Genomic DNA, 23,373 nt, shown 5'->3' with positions numbered 1-23,373 from the left:
ACTGGGTTTGATTCCCCACTCCTCCACCTGAGTGGCAGAGGCTTATCTGGTGAACCACATGTGTTTCTGCATCCTCCATTCTTGCTGAGTGATCTTGAGCTAGTCAGAACTCTCTTGGCATCATCTACCTCACAATGTGTCTGTTGTAGGGAGAGGAAGGGAAAGGAGTTTGTAAGCCACCTTGAGTCTCCTTACAGGAGAGAAAGGTGGGATATAAATCCAAACTCTCTCCTCCTACATCCCAGGTGGGAGTTTCTCCCAGCCGTAAGCCCTCAGGTGCTTACGAGAAATACAAGAAGCAAACCAGACATAGCCAGCAGCCGTTTTGGCAACTACAGTGACAGTTCGGTAAGTTGCCGTCACCTGGAAAAATGGCCGCCTGGTGGTCAAGACTGGTTCCTGCACGGCAAGGGGTGGGATGAGGCTTAGTGGAAGAGCCTGAGGTTTTCATGCAGAAGGTCTCCGGTTCAACCCTCGGGCTCGACGGGTAAAAAGACCAGGCAGTACGTGACGTGAAAAACCTCCGCCTGTGACACAGGGACAGCCGCTGTCAGTCTGAGCATACCAACTGATGGACGGATTATTTGATTCAGGATAAGGCAGCTCCGTGAGCATATGATGTGAGCCAGACTGTAGTGTAGAACAACAGACATACAAGGGACGGGGCCTTTCCTTCCGCACCTCGGAGCCAATTATTTTTTCTAAGCTAAAACCTCAGTATTCAGGTTAAATTGCCGTGTTGGCACTTTGCGATAAATAAGTGTGTTTTGGGTTGCAATTTGGGCACTTGGTTTCAAAAAGGTTCGCCATCACTGTGCTAAGGTCATAATAGCATCAGTATCTACAAATGACTTAGCTACAAGCTCCCATTTTGTGACAGGGCTCCATTTCTGGATAGCCATAGCACTGGTAGCTTCCAGCTTGATAAAAGATTTCTGGAGAATTCCAAAGCTTGCATTCTGCTGTCTGTCATTTTGAATGGTCTTAATGAAAGCTATCACAGGGCTCCCCACTCTTTACCTGTTGCCTACTTAGGGGTCCTACGGTCTGGATCAGGGATATATGTCTGGCACTCTTCCAAATTACACGTACATATCAGGCCGGCAGCGTGGTGTAGTGGTTCAGAGCAGGTGCGCTCTAATCTGGAGAACCAGGTTTGATTCCCCGCTCTGCCACTTGAGCTGTGGAGGCTTACCTGGTGAACCAGATTAGCTTCTGCACTCCAACACATGCTAGTTGGGTGACCTTGGGCTAGTCACAGTTCTTCGGAGCTTTCTCAGCCCCTTTGAGTCTTTTTACAGGAGAGAAAGGGGGGGAAATAAATCCAACTTCTTCTTCTCTTCTTCTTCCTGCTCCCTCAGAATGATGCCACTCCTTGTATATTTATTTTTTAAATTTATTTGCTTCACTTTTACCCCACCTTTCTCTCCAACAGGGGCCCAAAGCCAATTTTTACCAATTTCAGTACGCCTTTGTTGGCATACAGAACATACAATATAAATACAGTTAAAATTACTAGATAAAACTTCACACTGGATCATAAGTTCAGCTCGCAAATCTCAGCCAGAAACTTTGCCACTGCCCAAAAGCACTCACGTCTTTCTTCTCACCTCTGTTTCATCCTCACCTCAACCCTGTCAGGGAGGCCAAGCCAAGAGTGCGTAACTCTCAGCTGAAAGTACTCAGAACTACCCAGCAGCCTTTGCAGCAAAGTAACACCCAGATCCATGGAGGTGACTGGAAGCCACTTTAAGACTCCTCGGAAATTGAGAAAAGCAAAAAATAAAAAACAACTCTTCTTCTTCTTTGCCCCTAAATAGGGCTCAGGATTGCTTACAGATACATACACATGGTTTAACAAATTAGGAATCTGAAGAGGCAGCATACAAATATTCTAAGTAAATAATACACACATTTTAAAAACGGCTTGTCATCAATCGCCAGTCATTCCTATCCCAGTGAGATTTTTTTAAAATTTCCTGAAAAACTATCACTTTGCAAAGGTCATCACGAAAGAGATTTTCTTTTAGCCCTCCAGGAGTGTTCCAGTAAACAAGAAGAAGGCTTAAACCAACACAAGATACAAGAGTCACGCAGAGCCGGAGCTACCAGGGGGCTGGCTGGGAGTGTACGTCAGGGGGGATTTCCCCCTCCTCCCACACTTCCCTTAGTGAAACAGAGCAGGCTGGAGAAGCGGCCTGTTCCCTTCAGGCTGAAAACGGCCTGGTGGGAACTACACTTCCAAAGAGACCTTGCACGCCCCAAGGTCTCATGGGAAGTGTAGTTCTCACCAGGTTGTTTTCAGCCTGAAGAGAACAGGCTGCTTTTCCAGGCTGAACTCAGGGGTGTGGGTGTGGGGGTGTGTGTACCACAAAATGCCCCAGTTACTTTTAACCAAGGCCCAAGTGCAGGACAATCGCAATTTTAAAACACTCTTATATGCCAGTGAATGAAGACACTTCAGCCTGATCTCCACATACAGCAGACAAGGTGGGTGTGGGTTGTAGCAGAATAGACTGTACCACTTCAGACTACGTGCAGAATGACCTTTTCAGTGTTCCTCTACATAAATGGCACACTAGTGGGTGAACAGCTAAGCAGACTCTCTCTCCCCCTGAAACAGCCACAGGTCCATGGTCTGGGGGATCCTCTTGGATAAAGAGGTAGCCGCTGTGCCAGAAATATTTATCATCAGCTTTGACTGGTTAGCATTTCCTGGGGAGAAAAGATCTGGTCACTGTGGTGAATGGCCCAGTTACATCTAGACTGGAATACTGCAATACTCTCTGCATGGAGCTACCCTTGAAAAGTTTTGGGAAACTTCGATTGGTGTAGAATGCTGCATCCAAGATGTAGACTGGAGTGGGCTGTAGTCTCGGCTTATCTACACTGGCTTGGTTTATCTATCACTCCAGTCTTGGTTTACCTATTCTGGCTCTCAATCAGTTTCTAGCCCCAGTTCAAGGTACTGGTGTTGACCTACATGGTTGGAGATCATGGTTGGAGATCACCTATTCCCTTAAAAAGGTACCCAGCTCCTATTGGTCTTTTCTTAGGGTGCCCCCCTCCCATCCTTCTGGGATTAGGCGAGTGGCAACCCAACTTCTCAGTCTCGGCACCAAAACTCTGGAACTCTCTCCCCAGGGACAATCACCTGTCACTTTCTGCTGTCCTCTTCCCCCACTGGGTGGAGACATTTTTGTTTCATTTGGTGTCCTCTCAGTGATCCCTTATTCCTACCCATTGTTTTAATTGCTGTTTTGATGTTTTCGTATGTGTATTTTAGCTCTGCCTGTAGTGATGGGTTTTAAAGAGTTTTAATGTTTTCTAAGATGTGCTTCATTATGCATGTTTTTAATCTGTCAGCAGCCTTGGTGGCCCTGATGAAGGCAAAAAGGCAAGGTACACAATTCACAAGCAAATAAAACAAACTGTTGGAATTAGTCTTAAACCCCATTCTCTCCCCATGTTATGTGCAAGGAAGGGAGTGGGAAATGTGAGGTGCCGAAACCAGTTTCCTGCACTTTTTTTTAGTTTAGCTTTTATACTATTCTTCTGGATATTTAGAAGATTAACCAACATTTATGATCCGCAGTGCCCAAATGGCAAGACATCATAGATTAATTTTTCCCGATCCCAGGAGTTGGCTTGACTGGTGCAAAATGATTGCTCCCCACTAAACTCTCAGCCTGGAAATGAATGAAAACTCATCAAAGGTTTTAGCACTTCTCAAGAGACTAGGGTCATTTAAAAAGTCAAACCTCAAATGTGATACAAATATAACTTGGACTCTTGGCTACTACTCTTTGGAGGATCTCCACAGCCCTAGGATTTTAATTCCAAAAGTTTGAGCAAATTCCATTATTGCTCCCTGTGTTGATCGTACCTTGCCAAAGTACTGAAAAGAGGGATATTGTGCTGATGGGTACTAGCACAAACCAAAGTATGAGCAGTAGCAATCCAAAGAACCTGAAGGTAGGCTAGATGGTTCTTTCATAAGAAAGAGTCTCTGTAGCAATGGCAATTAGTCAGGACAGCTAAATGGAACCTTCGTGTTCAGCAGCGGTATGCCACAACACCGAATGATGTAGGCGAAAAGCAGGGGAAGACGGCTGTATTCCATAGCCTGTTCTGAGTTTTCCCAAAACAGCAGGCTGGCTACTGTTTTCAACATAATTAATAATCGATAAAGCAACCAACCATTTGATCTGATCTGTTATATAAACATAATCCCCTGACCACATGGGACAAATACAAGAATTTAGGTTTTAGTTTCATATACAAGACCCCTGAATGAAAGAAAACCACTGCTACAAGCCAGATGGGCATGTCAGTCCTGAACCTGGCTGGTAGTACTGTCTGTAACATGACACTACTCTAGTATGCAAACAGAAAAAGTGTTTAAGACAAGCAGTGCCAGACACGCAGACTTTAAATTATTACAAATACTTATGTTTTGCTGTCACTGCATACAGACACACTAGCAAAACTATTTAGAACTCAACCAGAAAGTTTAAAAAGTACTTACTTAGATCCTGTTCTACTTATGTGACAGAAAGAGGGGATAAAATTCTGACATATCAGAATGCACTGTATCATTTCAGTCTACAGGGCAAGGCATGCCACTCTGAGTGTTCCCCTAAGAGAAAAACTCCCTGTAAATAGAAAAAATTGGCACATCAGGGTGAAAGGTTCTAGCCTAGACCTTTCCTCTTGCTGTGAATTATAAATGAAGGGGAACTTTGAAAAATATAACCTTTCACTGGCACTCAGAAATGGTATGGCTCAATCAACCATATTCTGCTGCATTCCCAGACCAGTAGTACTTAAGCACTTCAAATTGTTGTGAAATTAATAGAAATCTGGCATAAAAAGTGGACACAGAAGTTATTAAAACCACAGCAACAACTAGACTTAACTCTTCCCTTTTATTACTTACTTTTGTATATTTTTGTATCTTGCTCTTCCACCACGGAGCTGAGGGTGGCATAGATGTTCCTCCCTTTTTCCATTTCACAAGCATGTGTAGAAGGGCTGGGCTGAGAAAAAATGACTGGCCAATAGTCACCCAGCGAGCTTCTTGGCAAAGCGAGGACTGGGAACCCAGATCTTGCCTGTTCCTTGTAACACACGCTAACCACTACAGTATCTTTTCTCTGGCATTCAATTTCCTAAGCAGAAAGTTGTTCTGTTTTCTTGTTCCATCCACGATCCCAGCCCCCACCTACGGCTTAAAACAGGGCAGCCCAGACAACTAACTCTGGGCTTAGCCAGAAGGCGGGCAGGCAAAGGGGAGACTGAAAGGCAGCGACAAGGACAGGCACGGAAGCACATGGAGGCTCAGAGAGGGGGAGACCGGCATGGTCGGATACCCGAGAGAAGAACGGCGCCAAAGCTGTTGGAGAACAGCCCTCCACCTCTCCCTAAAAGGAGAGGAAAGCCGCTTTCCCGCTTCCGAAGGAGCGCGTCTCTTCGCTCCCGCCAAGCTGCAACAAACGGGTTACCTGCAGGAGATGAGTAGAAACCCTGGGCGCCGCCATGATGAGCAAAGTGGGAGAGCGATCATGTGACCTCGCGGCTGCGCCCTGCAGGTTGTGTGTGTAAGGAAATCGTGTTGGCTTCAGCGGCCAATCAGGGCGGTTTCTCGCCTCGCTCTGCGCATGTTCTGTTGGGAGAGGCTCTGCCAGAAAATTTTAATGGGGAGGCGGGCGAATAAGTATAGTTGTGGTCAGCGCACCTTTATGTATTTCCTTTATGATTTTTTTATTTCTGCTTCATTATTCATTTACCTATTCTGTCCTTGAGACTCAAGGTGTTATATAGTGTAAAGCAGTGTGATTGCTTGATACCATGAACACAGCTTGAGTCTCAAGTGCAAAAATAGGCAAATTCATAATGAAGCATGAGGGGCCCTTATAAGTAATGCAATAGGGCTAGGATTACAAAAATGGCGAAAGTGCAAAAAAGTTTCTGATATCCAATGTCACCCACACATACATGTAGCCCTCCCAGGCTTTTTAAATTTGGACTCTTCTGCCCTGCTAGCTGCTAATCCTGTTCTAGCCATAGAGAATTCGCATTTGGAAGGTTTATGATACGAGTCACACCTTTTTACCTTCTTTTTTTCCCCCAAAGCAAATTTACACTTGAAAGACCCCTGATGTGTTTCACACCAACCCTAGTGCTGGTTGGAGGGGCATGACAAATGATTGATGGGGCCCAGCCCCTATGTGGCTACAGGCCTGAGGCAAACCAGGTGGGTTCCTGGTGGTCTCTTTCAGCATGGGACTGAATGAAGCAGTCGATTCTCAAACAACCACATGCTGTGAGTGAATGAATGAATAGTTCTCTTCGCCGCTCCTTCAGTAAACTTGGCTGAGGGAGTGTGGCACTTTAAGAAGTAACTCGATTTTTATACCAGCAGAAAGTTTTGAGAAATTTTTGGCACAAAAATAAACAGTGGTCTGCCAAGTGGCAACACCATAAAATATTTTCCCTGCATGAGTTTCTGAGAACCAAAACCTTACATGTGTGCGTTAAATGCCGTCAAGTCGCTTCCAACCGATGACGACCCTATGAATCAATGTCCTCCAAAACGTCATCTCATTAACAACCTTTCTCCGGTCTTGCAAACTGAGAGCCATGGCTTCCTTGATAGTCAATCCTTCTCATGTTGGGTCTTCCTCTTTTCCTGCTGCTTTCAACCATTCCTGGCAATACTGTCTTTTCTAGTGACTCTTGTCTTCTCATAATGTGACCAAAGTAAGATAGTCTCAGCTTAGTCATTTTAGCTTCTAAGGACAACTCAGGCTTAATTTGATCTAGAACCCATTGATTGATTGACTGACTGACAGACAAACAGACCACGGTAATGGTGACATTCTCTTTTAACTCCACATTTCAAAAGACACTACTTTCTTCCTGTCAGCTTTCTTCATTGTCCATCTTTCACGCCTGTACATGGTAATAGGGCATGAATCAATTTGCAAAGGATCCGTGCGGTCGGATGGATGCTTCTCTTTTTTGTATGGAATCCTTTGCCTTTGCATTGACTCATGTCCTTTTGTGCCAGTGAACAGGACAAGTTTAGATGGATGACTAGGGATTTATGATCAGTCTCATATGTGCAGCTAGAATAAATTTAGCAGTGTGTGGAGGAAGGGGAGCAACAGCCGTGAAACTCAGATGATGTTGGAAAAGATTGCAGGGATGGCAAAAAATGTATTTTATTATATTGATAGCATTTCTGGGCTCCAAAAAACAGGCCTCACGGAGCCGCAACATTAACTTGAAAACATCCTGTGCTTTAAAATAGCAAAACCATCAATTCAACACTTAGGATTTATGTGGTTTGTAAGATGGGACGCAAGACTTACGCTGTGGCTGAATATTGAGTACTTAATAGGGTCACATTCTTATGCACATTTTTTGAGGTCAGTAAGGTTTGTACATTCCTTCCATCAGAAGATTTTTCCATACACTTAGCTGTTATATGGTTATATATGAGCATGTATATTGTTGTCATCTGGACAGTAAGTGTGTAGAACTCCCATTGGTATTTACCATGTTCAGCCGCATGCTTTGTTTGTGGTGTAATAGACTATTTGCATTTTCTTCCTTCTGCCATGTGCTTTCTATTGGTTTTTACCCTCTATATTTTATCCCTTTTTCAGTCATTTGTTTTTTATTTGAGAAAACAAACTTTCAAAAAGTAAAAATGCCTCTGGCAATAAAACGGGAGGAAAAGGAAGATGGCTTTGTGTGAATTTTGTCCCACAAAAGAGATGTAAGTCTAGGGAGGGATGTCAACTCTGGGTTGAGAAATTCCTGAGGATGTGGGAACAGAGTGTGGGATAGGCAGAGTTTGGGGAGGGAAGGGACACCAATGGCATATAATGCCAGACAGTCCATCTTCCAAAGCAGCCATTTCCTCTGTGCTCTGGAGCTCTGATATATTTCCAGGAGAACCTCGAACCCCGCCTGGAGGTTGGCAACTAGTAAGTCATTCACCTCCCCCCCTCAAAAAAAACCCCTGAAGAAATAAATGGTGAAAGAAGATGATGGTTTTAACGTGGACTGGCACAATTTATCTAGTTTGCTATAACAAATCTTAATCAAAACAGTGCTGATTTGGAGGCATTGTAGCCCAAATGCAGGAAAGCAGACCAGACAACCCAAGGTTTTTGTCCACAGAACATTTAAAACGTTTTGGAAACGTTTTGAAAAGAATCACTTTGGCTTTTTTTTTGTTCGCAAAGTGTGGAAAAAAAATAAGTGTTTCTGGCGAAAAGAGTTCTGTCCATTAAAAAAATCTGTGGGATATCTTTGAAGCCACAGAGACTCGAAATCTGTGCATATTGCCGAGTCTCATACCGTGTCTCGTAAGCTTTGACGATAGCTCACAGAGAACAAAGGAAAAACCACATACTCATGTAATTGACAGACAATATTGAGTGTATTCAGTGGTGGGATTCAAACATTTTAACAGGTTCCGATGGTGGTGGGATTCAAATAATGACTGTTAAAAAGTATTAAAAATATTTTAATATCACTTTTAAAATTTTAAGTATTAAAAGTATTAATACTTTAAAATATTTTGTATTAAGTATTAAAATATTAATACTTAATACAAAATATTTTAAGTATTTAAAAAGTGATATTTTAAATTTTAACAACAGGTTCTACAGAACCTTCTGAACCCCCTGAATCCCACCTCTGAGTGTATTGGTGCAAAGCAATGACAGAAATGGCGGGCAGCCATGATGCTAGTTGACAAAAAATCTACAGGTGAGAGAAATAAAATGTTTCCTGATTTCCGCACAGCAAACAGGAACTGTTTTGAGACCATTTTCAGGGGAAAAGATAGCTAGTTTAGCATTTCCAAAATAAACCATTTGGGGCTGAGATAAAACGTTTCCAAAATGTTTTGGTCTCAAAGCTGCGAGGAATTCCTGCAAGAAACGTTTCATATTATAGCCTCAAGACATTATGTTAGTGTCATGAAGAAAGGGCCACAGTGGTGTTCTGTTTAAGGATAAGGTGACCAGACGTCCCGCTTTTGGCGGGACAGTCACGCTTTTGAGCAATTTGTCCCACGTCCCACGGGGTTTTTTAATTCTCCCGATTGGGCAGTCGCGACTGGCCTTGGCCAGCGGAGAGCCCACAAGGAAGGCTGCTACTGCACTTGCGGCGCTCCCGGTTTTCCTGCCCCTGTCACAGGGGTGCGGGAAACAGGAAGCCGGAGAGAGCAGTCTTGCTGACAGTGCGCTGCCTTGCCTTGGCCACAGGAGGCGCTTACTGCCTTTTCGCGAGCGCTCCCACCCGAACGAGGGCGCCGCAAAAGGCGAATAACGCCTGCCTACGGCTCGCAAATCTGGTCACCTTATTTAAGGAGCATAATTCTGTGCCAATAGCGAAGTATACAAACTGCACCAAACATTTGTCTTCCTTGAAAGAAAAAAAGACTGAGAAACTTAAACCCAGGAAAACCCACTAAGGTTACCAGTTCAGTTGGGAAATACCTGGGGATTTTTGAGGTGCAGCCAGAGGAGGGGAGCGTTTGGGAAGGAGAGAGGTTGACGTAATGCCATTGTCCACCTTCCAGAGCAGCCATTTTTGCCAGGCGAATTGATCTGTGTTGCCTGGAGATCAGATGTCACAGCAGCAGAGGTTGGCAACCCTAAATCCCATCCAACTGCATCGTATCTGCTTTATGATTAATTCAACAAGAGTCTACGCAAGAAGGCAGCCGACAGCATGCTCTGCCGTCTCTTTTTCCGACCAAATTTCTCTTTACCCGCCAGAGTCGCTGATATGTTTTCCAAGGTTAGCTTGAATTACAAAGGCCTCATTTCCATGTTGAAATAAACTTATCTTGAAACAAAGGCTCTTTTGATTGCACACATATGGAGGCTTTCATACTGCAACATCTTCAAACCACATTGGGGCAGTAGACGCCAGGCTCAGATTACAGGCAAACCTGAGGTGATGGGTTTCTCCTCACTTCTTTGGGTTTTACCTCAATTTTTCTCTAAAGGCTTCAGGGGAAACAAGAAAAGAAGCTGATGCGCCTCCCGTACCTGAAGCTGTTAATCAGGGATGTCAACCTGTTTAGTCACCTCTTCCCTCCCCTTGAAACATCCATTTTAAGAGTAAATCCAACTACGGATGGGGCTTCTCCTACAGACGTCTTTCCATCCTTATTTTCACTGTTCCCCCCCCCCCCCCCATTATTCAGCCTGAGGAAGTGTTCTGTGTAATTCCAGAGCTGGCGTCAGAAGTGGTGAGCCTCGGTCCAAAAATGCCAGAAACGGTTCATGCAAACTCCTGTCTGCAACTGTCTGAACAATATCTGTTGCTATGGTACTAACGGAGCCCCAGATGTTTCCACAGGGGGCAAATGTCAGCTCCCAGGGCCGTTTCATGTCAGGAAAATGGGGAGTGTCGGAGGGGAAGGCGGAACCGGGTTTGATTCCCCGCTCTGCCTTTTGAGCTGTGGAGGCTTATCTGGTGAACCAGATTAGCTTGTGCACTCCAACGCACGCCAGCTGGGTGACCTTGGGCTAGCCACAGTTCTTCGGAGCTCTCTCAGCCCCGCCCACCTCACAGGGTGTTGGTTGTGGTGGGGGAAGGGAAAGGAGTTTGTCAACCCCTTTGAGTCTCCTTGCAGGAGAGAAAGGGGGGATATAAATCCAGCCCTTCTTCTTCTACTACTATACATACATTTCATGCGTTTCTGAGTTTCTAAACTTTGCTGGCCTTTGAATGTTGTTTGCGGTTTCTGCAAAACTCCCCCAACATTCCCGTTTAATTTCTTATGCCAACCTGGGAGATACCAAAACCGCAATGGGGAAAGTCGAGATATGGAAGAGATAACTGTCTCGTCTACTCAGAGTGGCAGCGGCTATCCAGGATCGGAGGTGGAGGAAAAAGTGCAGAGAAGGGCAACAAGGATGATTGAAGGATTGGAGCACCTTCCTTATGAGGAGAGGCTGCAGCGTTTGGGACTCTTTAGTTTGGAGAGGAGACGTCTGAGGGGGGATATGATTGAAGTCTATAAAATTATGCATGGGGTAGAAAATGTTGACAGAGAGAAATTTTTCTCTCTTTCTCACAATACTAGAACCAGGGGGCATCCATTGAAAATGCTGGGGGAAGAATTAGGACTAATAAAGGGAAACACTTCTTCCACGCAACATGTGATTGAGTGTTTTGGAATATGCTGCCACAGGAGGTGGTGATGGCCACTAACCTGGATAGCTTTAAAAGGGGCTTGGACAGATTTATGGAGGAGAAGTCGATCTATGGCTACCAATCTTGATCCTCTTTGATCTGAGATTGCAAATGCCTTAGCAGACCAGGTGCTCAGGAGCAACAGCAGCAGATGGCCATTGCTTTCACATCCTGCAGGTGAGCTCCCAAAGACACCTGGTGGGCCACTGCGAGTAGTAGAGAGCTGGACTAGATGGACTCTGGTCTGATCCAGCTGGCTTGTTCTTATGTTCTTATGTTCTTATGAGAACTCTCACATCACCTGGTCCTTTTAACTGAAGATGCAAGGAACTGAACTTGAGACCTTTTGAGTGCAAAGTAGGGGCTCTTCCATTAAACCATGGGCCATTCCCCACTTCAAAAATGGAAGGTCATCTAAACCGTGTCCGTTTGACTCCGCTGCTTTCGAGCACGGAAACTTGCTCCCCACAGCAGTTTGCTCTTACCTAAATAACGCGGGGTCGGAATTGCAGCATTCCCCATGACCCCGTGCATTTGGCAGCGATCGGGAGGGCGGGTCTCTGCTGGGATTGGCTCGCTCCTTGCGGCGCGTGAAAATTTGTGGAACTTCCTGGTTGTTTGCTCGTACGGAATTGCTGAGAAGACGTGCAGACAAATTTTACCATTTTGAATTTACCATTTACAATGTACTATTCTTCATCCGCGTGCACTGAACCCGACGTGCACACTTTCGTTTTTTGAAAGAAAATGGTAGTGAGGAAAAGTCTGCCCACGCAACACGCACGAACTGTCCCGCTGTGGCCTGATTGGACGGAAGTGCGCACGTCACCAGGAACAGCGCCAAAATCAGTTTCGCGCTCACCTGCCGAAGTTCCCCACACCCCCACGCTCGGCACGTGGCTTTTCAAAAAGGTGCTCTTTGACCAGGACCTAAAAAAATGGCGATGCGCTGAGGGGGGGTGGGAGGAAACAACAGGAGGCTCCGGGGTAGCTGCATTATGCTAAGCGCTGGCAGTCGCGGTGGGGAGCACTGCAGAACCCCGGGTCATTTGCCCAGAATAGCCCACAACAAAAGTTGAGTGGGGAAAGGCCCCATGACTCCCCACACTTTTAAAGCATCAGAGCAGTTCACTATTCCTGTTGGTGTTAGATCGTACATCGAGATCTGCCACAGTCACACTTCAGTGCAGTCCATTAACAAAATCACACCCTTATGATTTAGTGGTCCCCACCACCTTCCTTTCTCAAGCTCATGCTATGTCGTGTTTAGAGTGTTTCACGGAGGTAGTTTTTGCACTGACTGTTGGTCACGTCGCATCATTTTTATTTAGAAAATTCAGATGGAATCGACTTAAATAAATACATAAATGTCTTGCTCGGTCTCTCTCTGTGTGTCACACATACACACACACACACAACTACCTCCAGATGCCACAACATGTCTATGTTCCCCATGTGACACTGTAGCAGCAGAACTTGGCCAGTGTATGCCTTGTTGTGCTGTGCAGATGTTCAGCCACTCAAGTCATCATGCCTGAAATCCAAGCGAGCCATCGATGTCAGCGAGCCAGATCTTAACAGTCCTCAGTAATTGCTTTCTCTGGTTTGAGACTTCAAAACTTTAATCTCCTGCCGGCATTTTAAAACTGCTGTGACATCATTTTCCCTCTTTTGTTGCCTGTACTTAGGCCGTGGGGGGTCACACAAATGCACACGGCACCATTACACTACAAAGCTAGAGAGGGATCATCTTTTCTGCAGCCTCTTCCACACACAGCACTTACCCCATTTCGAAGGTGTTTTGATCCTATCGTTTACCTTGATGTTTGTCTGCACTCTCCCACCCTCCAAACATTGTTTTCTGATTGCTGTCATTTTTAAGAGCTTTTTCTACCAATGCACTGCTGCAACGCTGCATAGTTTTGCTGATTCGATGGTCCATAAAATTGGGGACAGGAGAAGAAAAAATGCACAGAAACAGGGGAAAAAGAGGAAAGGGAAGGGGAGTGAAGTTGGGGACCCCAAAAAATGGCACAGCACGTGCCGAAGAGAAGATTTGGTGACTGCCCTAGGGGTGTGGGCAAGAAAGATAGAAAGATAGAACGTTTCGGGATGAGCGCACTGTGAGGAAAGTCAATTCGGAAACTTTTCAGCTAGAAATATTGCTGCAAAAATGTGTTTTCAGAAGCAATGGAGAAAAAGAAGAAGAAGAAGAAGAGTTTGGATTTATATCCCCCCTTTCTCTCCTGCAGGAGACACAAAGGGGCTTACAATCTCCTTGCCCTTCCCCCCTCACAACAAACACCCTGTGAGGTAGGTGGGGCTGAGAGAGCTCCGAGAAGCTGTGACTAGCCCAAGGTCTAGGGAGTGTGTGGGAGTGTGTGGGAGTGCACAGTGTGTGGGAGTGCACAGTGTGTGGGAGTGCACAGGCTAACCTGAATTCCCCAGATAAGCCTCCACAGCTCAGGCGGCAGAGCGGGGAATCAAACCCAGTTCCTCCAGATTAGATACACGAGCTCTTAACCTCCTACGCCACTGCTGCTCCTGGAAAGGTGGCTGGAAACATTTCCAGGACCGAATGAAGGGGGAAAACAGTGTGGAATTCCATGGCGGAAGCATTTCATTGGCGGGCTAGGATCAATGTAAATGGCTTGTGCAGAAAAGGTGTACAAGTGGCAAAAGCAGTCCAAAACTGGCACCACATACACCATTCTTTTGTCTGGTTGTCCAACAGGTGTGTGGATATCCGAAACACCCCAAAATCATCTGAAACCGGCTTCTCAGAGATATTAGCAGCTGAGTTGGCTCTTCCTAAACAGCACGCACTGTGAAGGCACTTTCAAAAAAATAATTTCTCTTCATCCAGGGTGATTCTGGGCCTTTCCCCACTTACCTTTCGCCCCGCGCTACTTGAGGAGAATAGCGCGGGGTTCCTTGTTGCTCCCCACGACAGGGGCGGAGACAGCGCAGCCGCCCTGACGCTGCCGCTGTTGCGCCCCCTCAGCGCGCGGCATCCCAGGCGCTCTTCTTAACGGCGCCTTTTGATGCGCGGGGTCGTGGGGACGGCCGGGCACGCGCCTGGGATGCTGCGCGCTGAGAGCAGCGCGTGGCATAGAGGAGAACAACGAGAGTGGGGAAAAGGCCCACAGAAGCCCAAGTAAGATGGGCCCCAGGCTGAGGTGCCAGGAGATGGTGCCACTATCACGTCGCCACACCGCCTTCAGAGGGCTTTTGAGTGGTGGGGCGAGGTGGAAAAAAACAGCAAACCTCCAGAGCTGGCTGAAAATCCTCCAAGGGGATGAATGGACTTATGCAATCCTTATGGATGAATGGACTTATGCAATCCTTATGGATGAATGGACTTATGCAATCCTTATGGATGAATGGACTTATGCAATCCTTATGGATGAATGGACTTATGCAATCCTTCTGGCACTGACTACTACAAAGGCCCGGGTGGGAGCTGAATACTGTCGGCTCCTTCCCAGGAATACCCTAGCACCCCACCACCACACACACACTGCTGTCCAATTGAACACCAACACGGTTCCTAACACCAGCCCGCCTTCTGGGTTGAGAGCCACTGGAGTCTGCCGTGCCCATCAGCCTTCCAGGTTGCCCACCCCTCTGGCGCATTTGCCCAGTGCACCAGCAGGGTAGGCACCCTGAGTCATCCCCCCCCCCTTTGGATGGGCCTGTTAACATATCACAATATGAGAAAAAGGGAAGTTTGGCCACACCAAATATTAAATTGTACCCTCAAACAGCAACATTAGTCTGGCTGAAAGATTGGGTTATTGGTCCCAGTCGAAGGACAGCAAAATTGGAAACAATGGATGTTAGATGCATGCCTAGGCATCATTAAGTGCCTATGCATCATTAAAAACAATTCAAACGTAAGACAGGAAACATGTTTTGAGAGATGGTCTGTTAAGAACATGACTCCGGTGCAGAAGTAAACTAACAGCCCAATCCAAAGGTAGTGTGGGGGCAGGGCAGAGGTGGGATCCAGCAGGTTCTCACAGGTTCCCGAGAGTAGGTTACTAATTATTTGTGTGCGCCAAGAGGGGGTTGCTAATTGGTGATTTTGCCACGTGATTTTTGCCTTAGTTACAACCAGTGGTGGGATCCAAAAATTTTAGTAACAGGTTCCCATGGGGGTGGGATTCAAACTGTGGCGTAGCGCCAATGGGGCTGGGCCAGGCACGACGGGGGCGTGGCCGGGCATTCCTGGGCGGGGCTGTGGCAAGGATGCAGCCGCTGCGTCAGTCCTTGGGCAGGAAACGAATGCTGCACTTGAAGCGCATGAGCTGCCACACTGCCCTTGGTGCACCTCCTGCTAGACTGCTTCAAGTTCTGCGCGCTACTGCTGAGAGGAGGGGCGTAACTAAGGCAAAAATCACGTGGCAAAATCACCAATGAGTAACCCCCTCTCGGCACACACAAATAATTAGTAACCTACTCTCGGGAACCTGTGAGAACCTGCTGGATCCCACCTCTGGTTACACCCCTCCTCTCAGCAGTAGCGCGCAGAACTTGAAGCAGTCTAGCAGGAGGTGCACCGGCGTGCGTGGCAGCCTGCACCTGCGTGCATTCGTTTCCCGCCCAAGGACCGGCGCAGCGGCTGCGTCCTTGCCACAGCCCCGCCCCCGGAATGCCCGGCCACGCCCCCAGAATGCCACGCCCAGCCCCATTGGCACTACGCCACAGTTTGAATCCCACCACCGTGGGAACCTGTTACTAAAATTTTTGGATTCCATCACTGGGGCAGGGGATAGGTAGAGCCGCAGCCAGGGCTTCAAAAGATGCCATCAGCAGTATGGGTTTCAGGGGAGAAGGAAAGACTCCTTTCTGTCCCGAAGGAGCCCATAGCAGCATATGACTTTCACCCCCCTTATGGGTGAAAGGCGTGTTCCCAGGCGGAAAGTGCATTGAAAGCTAACTAAAGTCAGTTCTGCTGGCATGGATTCCTGTGATGGAACCCATGTGCCCTGGCGCACATGGCAGTTCTGGGATTGGGGGCTGAGTCGGTGCAACCCTGCACGGTTTTCAAAGCTCCATTACCCTCCTCCCCTCTTTGAATTGCGCAGTAAGTCTTCCAATCTGGCCAACGATATCTCCAGTTGATGCTTATTGTGGGAAAAGCACAAGAAGACGATTGGTTTTACAACTTGTGAGAATCTGATTGATCATCAAGGGAAAATAAAAAAAAGTTGGCCAAAAAAATCAAAGAAGGAAAGAATATTCAGTGGCTCTTGTACAATCAAGTGGCGATGAGACTAACCGGGAACGTAGAGCTACAGAGGGAGACCCACTAAGGAGGGAGACGGATTTTGAACGATTAATAACTACAAATACAGGACATCTGTTGGGCAAAAAAAATTATAAAGTCCTCCTGAAATGTGATACTGCAGCAGAGCAGATAAAAGACCACATGATAAAATGGATGCAAAATTTTGGAGGAAGTATACATTTGAAGCCATGGGAGGGTCTATGGATGAAAGACATTAAGTTAAAAGAATGTCAACCGTTACGGGAGAACCTGTATAAAATGTTTTGCAGATGGTGTATCTCACTCAAAGACACACCAAAAACTATGCTCTCTGTTCCACAGAAAGATGATAGTAGGATTGTATATTCCTCCGGCACAGAGCAAAGCACGCCAGACCCTTTTTGTTGTAGAATGCTCCGCTTGAGCGCTACTGCCTACTGAGTTCCTGTCATCCATTTGAAAGTCATATATGAATGCTCTTGTATCAAAGTACCATGTTTAATAATGCACAAAATGATGGTTTTGACAAAGGCAGCAAATAAAAATGAATGATAATTTTCATATTCATTCTGGACTATTTTGTAATGCGGAAGCACACAATTTTCTCAACTGACCGTACTATCATCTTTCTGTAGAACAGAGTATAACGGTAACAATAGCAGGAATGGTTGAAAATGTCAGAACGTGGATGCTTCCAGTTATTTTATATCGTGGTCACATAAGAAAATGAGAAAATATTGGATATAGGTTCATGATGAAATGCCAAAGATTCCAAACATTACGTTTATGATGGACCCTAGAAATATGTTACTGTATATATTACCAAGCAATATGCCAAATACATATAACAAATTATACAAAAATATGGCGATGGCAGCAAGATTAATATTCACAGCAAAATGGAAAGCAGATAAATGAGTATGTAATCATCACCAAACTAATATATACGTAATAGAGCATTATCGGTGTTCAGGAAAAACATGAAATGCTTTTTAATACATGTATTTAAGAGATAAATGTTTTATAAGAAATCTTGCTGTTAGGCAGATGTAGATAAAAACAAAATCAATATATACTTCAAAGATAACATCATGCAATTTAGCAAAGAAGTGAATTATCAGAATATAAATCTAAGTAGTAAATTTTGCATATAGATGCTAAATTGATTAACTGTTACTTGTATGATGTAACATTAATAAAATCATTTTAAAAAGATCTCTCTCTCTCTCTCTCTCTCTCTCTCTCTCTCTCTCTCTCTCTCTCTCTCTCTCTCTCTGGCTCATTCCCACATGCAGAATAATGCACTTTCAAACTGCTTTCAGTGCTCTTTAAAGCTGTGCGGAATAGCAAAATCCACTTGCAAACAGTTGTGAAAATGGTTTGAAAACGCATTATTTTGCATGTGCGGAAGGGGCCTCTCTCTCTCTCTCTCTCTCTCTCTCTCTCTCTCTCTAACAGGTTAGCAATGTATCTTGGTACCTGTAGTTGCAAGCATAAGAACCTGAAGAATAACTGATTTTACTTATTTATTAAATCTTTTATGCACTGTCTTTCTCTTAAGACATTCAAAGTAATTTTACCAGTTGCAACTTAAAATATGAAACGTCAGTAGCTGAAACAACATTGGACCATTGATAGATTGTTCAGGTATGGATGGGATGGATTCCACTAATGGATTCCACTAACGGACCTAGGTAATTGCTTCACTTTTCCTTCAGGGCATACAGCATCTTTCTAGGAAGGTAAAAATGGGTTTCTCGCAGGTTATTTGTAGATCATTCAAGAGTCAATGCAATCCACTCTGCTCCAGGTTGTGAGTTCCATATGCCATCTCATGTCTTTCTATGGACTAACCTCAAGGGAAACAAGTCAGAAGCAGAATAAGCTGTACGAAGCGCTGATTGGCTAGGCTCCTGTGACATCAGAAAGCACCAACCCAGAGGTGGGATCCAGCAGGTTCTCACAGGTTCCCGAGAGTAGGTTACTAATTATTTGTGTGTGCCGAGAGGTGGTTACTCATTGGTGATTTTGCCGCGTGATTTTTGCCTTAGTTACGCCCCTCCTCTCAGCAGTAGTGCGCAGAACTTGAAGCAGTCTAGCAGGAGGTACACCGGCGTGCGTGGCAGCCGACACCTGCGTGCATTCGTTTCCTGCCCAAGGACCGGCGCAGCGGCTGCATCCTTGCCACAGCCCCACCCAGGAATGCCCCGCCCCTGGAATGCCCGGCCACGCCCCCATCTTGCCCCATCCAGCCCCATTGGCAATACGCCACAGTTTGAATCCCACCACCATGGGAACCTGTTACTAAAATTTTTGGATTCCACCACTGCACCAACCTCTTTGTCATGGAGCAAATGTTCAGATTTAAAGATAATCAATTGTATTTTTTAAAAAAATATATAAACAGCCAAGAGCCATTTGATTATTAATCTCTATACACAGAGCTAGGATTGCCAACCTCAAGGTAGGGCTCAGAGTTTTCTTAAAATTACAGTTGATCTCCAGACTATACACAGATCAGTTATCCGGACTAAAATGGCTGCTTCAGAGAGCGGATTCTGTGGCATCACACCCCAGTGATATCTTCCCCTGGCTCCATCCCCGCATCTCTAGGAATCTCGCAATCTAAAGTTGGCAGCCCTACTTGTATAGTTGTATAAACAGTACTTTTAACAAGCAAAAAGGTTGAACCACACAGAAGAAGTCTTTGCCAAACTAGAGAAGAAATAAGGCAGATATCTGTGACTGTAGAAAAAGAAATGTGGAACGGACCCAGGAATAATACAAGATACTTCTTCCTGCTTTATGAAAGTCTGTATGTAATTTTTAATATTTACGTTGATGATATGTCTTTGGGTGCTTAACAGATTGTTGCAGTGCACTTGGTGGAGCGCCAGGAAGTCTTAAGATAATGGACAGAAAAATTGGGATATACAAAACACTACGAGAACAGACAGACGACTTCTCAAGAGTACAGTTACGAAACTGGAAAGTATTTAAGAAAGACAGCGCTCTTCCACAGCACTCAGTCATTTCAGCAAGATTGTGGAAGAGAGAGGGTTTTGAGCAGTGTTGAGATTCGAATAATTTAACAACCAGTTCCGGTGGTGGGATTCAGATAATTTAACGACTGGTTGTTTACAAGCACCATTTTAACAACTGCTTCTGCCGAAGTGGTGCGAACCTGCTGAATCCCACCACTGGTTTTGAGCCTCTAGCTAGGTCCCGGGGAATCTTTTGGAACTGCACCTCATCTCCCGACTGCGTGTAAAAATGAGGGGTAAGCACAGCGTGCAGAAAAGGCCAAGATGTCTATTATGGGGAGGGGAAGGGAAGGCAATTATAAGCTACTTGGGCCCCTTTCACACATATAGAATAATGTACTTTCAATCTACTTTTACAATTATTTGCAAGTGGATTTTGCTGTTCCACACAGTAAAATCCAGCTGCGTTGAAAGTGGATTGAAAGTGCACTATTTTGCATGTGCGGGAGGGACCTTTGAGGCCCCACAAAAGGTAGAGAAAACGTGGGGGTATAAAAACCAGCTCTTCTTTTTCTTCTTGTATTCCACGAAGGTTCCTGTGATCTCGAGACTCTTCCCTTAAAACTCCAGGTGTTATCTAACCTTGATCTGGCAATCCTACCACCATCGCCTCCCAGTGGTCGGGGTGGGGGGTGGGGACCTGCCAATCCCAGAAAGGGGTTATTCGTGTGGATTTTGCCCCATATTAATTAACACGTGGATGTGTCAGGGGTTGTTCTTTGGCTTTCCTACCTCACAGCAGGGACAGACCTACATTTTTGAGACCCTAAAGCTTGAACTGCTATGAGGCCCCCTTCACAACCATCAATGAGGTCTGGGTAACCATTATTATCTTCTCCAATGGGGATGTTCCACAATAGATCACCACACATTTTTGGGTCTACTTGATAATTTCCCCTTTTTAATTTTTAATTTTATTTTTTTTAAAAGGATTATTCCGTTTTGTTTTGTTTTTGAGAAAGGGGATATTATAGAGTAAAGCACACCCCTGTCTATGTTTATATCCTACAGGCATAATTTTATGATTTTTTTAAAAAAAAGTTGAAGAGCATGCCACACAGTTTTTAGTACTTCGTATAAGATTACTTGTGTAAATAAAAAAGTTACTGAAATCTTGTCCTTTTCAATGATGTCAGGCAATGACTTATGCTTTCACTTTTTCAATAACGGATTGCCTCACTTCTAGTCTCCCCCAGGAAGTGATGTCATGATGAATACTCCCCAGGACTCCACCCCTCAAGTCCTTGCTAGTTGCCTTGAAACCCTACCTTTTCTTAAAATAAACTGTGACTTTTTGACATGTGTTAATTCCGTGATATGTTGTTACAGTGAGTATTAAAAGAGACATGGCGACAATCTTCTTAAAGCAGGATGCTTTTAGCAATCTAATCGTAAACATCCAAGTCCAGACCTTCAATTTTACTGATTAAATTGAGATGGTGGCCCCTTATTAGTTCTTAATTGGCTGCTGTTAAGAGAAACAGACTCTTGATTTCAAATGAGCATTTGGATTATGGATCAGGAAAAACTCCACACCAAACTCATATAATTCTTGATGAGTATGCTGGGTGATTCCAAAAAAGTTATCTAAAAATATCCTAAACTACAAAGATGTACTGGCCTACATATTGATTGGTAGGGACCAGAAAATTACACGGACAACGGCCCGTTTTTGTTCTTTAATCTGCAAACACAATAAGAGACATCTGCCGGCTGAATAGTTTAGGGAGGGAAAGACTGAATAAATTGTGATCCTTATAAGATATGGTCGGAGGCCGGAGTTTTCTAGTAATGTCACTATAGGTTTTAGCAAGACTGCACAGGCACTTTACAAGTGTAGTTATATTAACTTTTTCATCTTTTGTCATAATCAAATGTATTTTACCTACTACTTGCTTTTTCGCGAGTTGACCTTTTAGTAAACAGTCACCGACTGTGTATAAGTGCACGTCTCAGTTTGTATTATTATGTGCTGGTCTTTGACTGCAATAAAGAATTTGACTGACTGATATCTAAAAATATTGCTGTTTTGATAAAATATTACACGTCAGCAATGTTTGCCTGATTTTAATATTTTAGGCACCTCTCTACAACCTGTTTGTACCGTGTTATATGGCTGATTTTATTGATCACTGTGTTATCACTGATTATTCTATGGTCAGAATGTGGTAGCATAATGTCCCTGAAAAGGAGGGACAGAAATATTCTAAATAAATAGAAACAGAGAAGAGAGGGCAGCTGCTCAAAGCTCCTGAGAGTTTAAAAAATCCTGGAGGGGTGGTGGAGTTCCCAGCAGGTTGGGAGAAAAATGTCCTTTCCCTTAAAAAAAAAAAAAAAGGCTTCGTGTCCAGAAATGGGCAGCTGAAACTTTTCATGACAAAGAAGTAAATGCCATCACCTGGTAAATAGCATGCTTTTAATTTTATTTCATTTACAACATTTATCGCCACCTTTCTTCCCAATCAAAACCCCATCGCTCTGAGCCTGTATTAAAGGGAGAGCACGTTTCCTTCCGGGACAATTGGCAACCGTACGAGGGAGATGGGGGCTTTCCAAATTGTCCCGCTTCTGCATTTGTTCACTGGGCTGCAATGGCCCTAGCATGTCTTGTTAATTGTTCTTCACCTGGGGATGGAAACGGTTCCCCCGAAGGAAATGATGTCACTTCTGGCTGGTTTTAATTGGCCTGCTAATGGCGTGCTTTCTGCTCCACACAAGCCCAGAACATTCCTGGAAGCCCATGTAAGCCTCTTGTTTGCCTTTCATGCTGCAGCTGGCTTCAAAACATCAGCCTTTAATGTAAGTACAAAGTGTAGCCGGTATTCTTGTGCGGAGCTTGTCTGTCACAGAAGTGTCTCTGACTGCTACTGACTGCATATTCTGAGTCACCCGGCGGTGACTCAGGGGCAGGCTGTGCCTGATGAATGCACATGGAACTTTCTTATAGCGAATCAGACCTTTGGTCCTGTGTAGTCAGTATTGGCAATGGCTCTCCGGGGTCTCCAGCAGAGGGTTTTCACATCACTCATTGCTAGATTTGTTAACTGGAGACAGTGGCGTACTTAGGCAAACTGGCACCATGGGTAAAACCTGGGTTTGATGCCCCCCCCATGGGCGGAGCAGCCCGGCCACGGCACTCACCCTTCCTGGACAGCCCGAGCAGCCCAAGTTCACCGGAGACGAAGCTCCCCGTCCTCCTGCTCTGCCTTTGGTGGCTTGTGGGCCACCGTACAGAGTGGGCGGGGCTTAGCCAGAGTGGGCGGGGCTTAGAAATCAGGCCGCCCCACGTGACTTTAAATTTATGCGCTTTGGGCAACTGCCGACTTTGCCCAATGGGCGGTATGCCACTGACTGGAGATGCCGGGGATTGATTCTCCAGTCTTCTGACTGCCAAGCAGATATTCACCATTAAGCCATAGCATTGGGAAACACAATACCCAAGTTGTGCCTCAAATAGGACTTTCCAAGCCCTTGTGTCCTGGTGCTTGAAAATGAACCAGAAGAAGGAGATGGAGGCAAAGGACAGAAAAAGAAGAGGAGGAAGGAAGGAAGGAAGGAAGGAAGGAAGGAAGGAAGGAAGGAAGGAAGGAAGGAAGGAAGGAAGGAAGGAAGGAAGGAAGGAAGGAAGGGAAGGGAAGGGAAGGGAAGGCTAGTTCTCTGGCCAAACTACCCAAGAAGCTGCTTAGGACAGAACTAGGGATGCTAACCTCCAGGGGGGATGTGCAGATCCCCCAGAATTGCAGCTCATCTCCAGACTACAGGGATCAGTTTCCCTGGAGAAAATGGCTGCTTTGGAGGGTGAATTCTATGGCATTGTACCCCACC

General features: G+C 45.3%; 1 protein-coding gene across 4 annotated transcripts in view; it reads right to left on the bottom strand.

The window, feature by feature from the left end:
• The window catches only part of WARS2 (tryptophanyl tRNA synthetase 2, mitochondrial), a 40,197-nt gene extending 34,621 nt beyond the window's left edge, over nt 1-5,576 (bottom strand). For 2 of the 4 annotated variants that reach the window (XR_007243333.1, XM_048482797.1), the window contains exon 1: nt 4,940-5,552. Coding sequence is in view for 2 of the 4 variants with exons in the window: in XM_048482797.1 (XP_048338754.1) it covers nt 4,940-5,023 (84 nt within the window). In the remaining 2 variants the exon portion in view is untranslated. Of the gene's footprint in view, nt 1-4,935 lie in introns of all 4 variants that reach the window. The other 2 variants (XM_048482798.1, XM_048482799.1) reach the window with 2 other exon arrangements.
• Nucleotides 5,577-23,373: the final 17,797 nt, after the last annotated feature.

The sequence above is a fragment of the Sphaerodactylus townsendi genome, unplaced genomic scaffold, assembly GCF_021028975.2.
Source record: "Sphaerodactylus townsendi isolate TG3544 unplaced genomic scaffold, MPM_Stown_v2.3 scaffold_23, whole genome shotgun sequence".
NCBI classification, from domain to species: Eukaryota; Metazoa; Chordata; class Lepidosauria; order Squamata; family Sphaerodactylidae; genus Sphaerodactylus; species Sphaerodactylus townsendi.
This window is presented reverse-complemented; position numbering and strand designations above follow the sequence as displayed.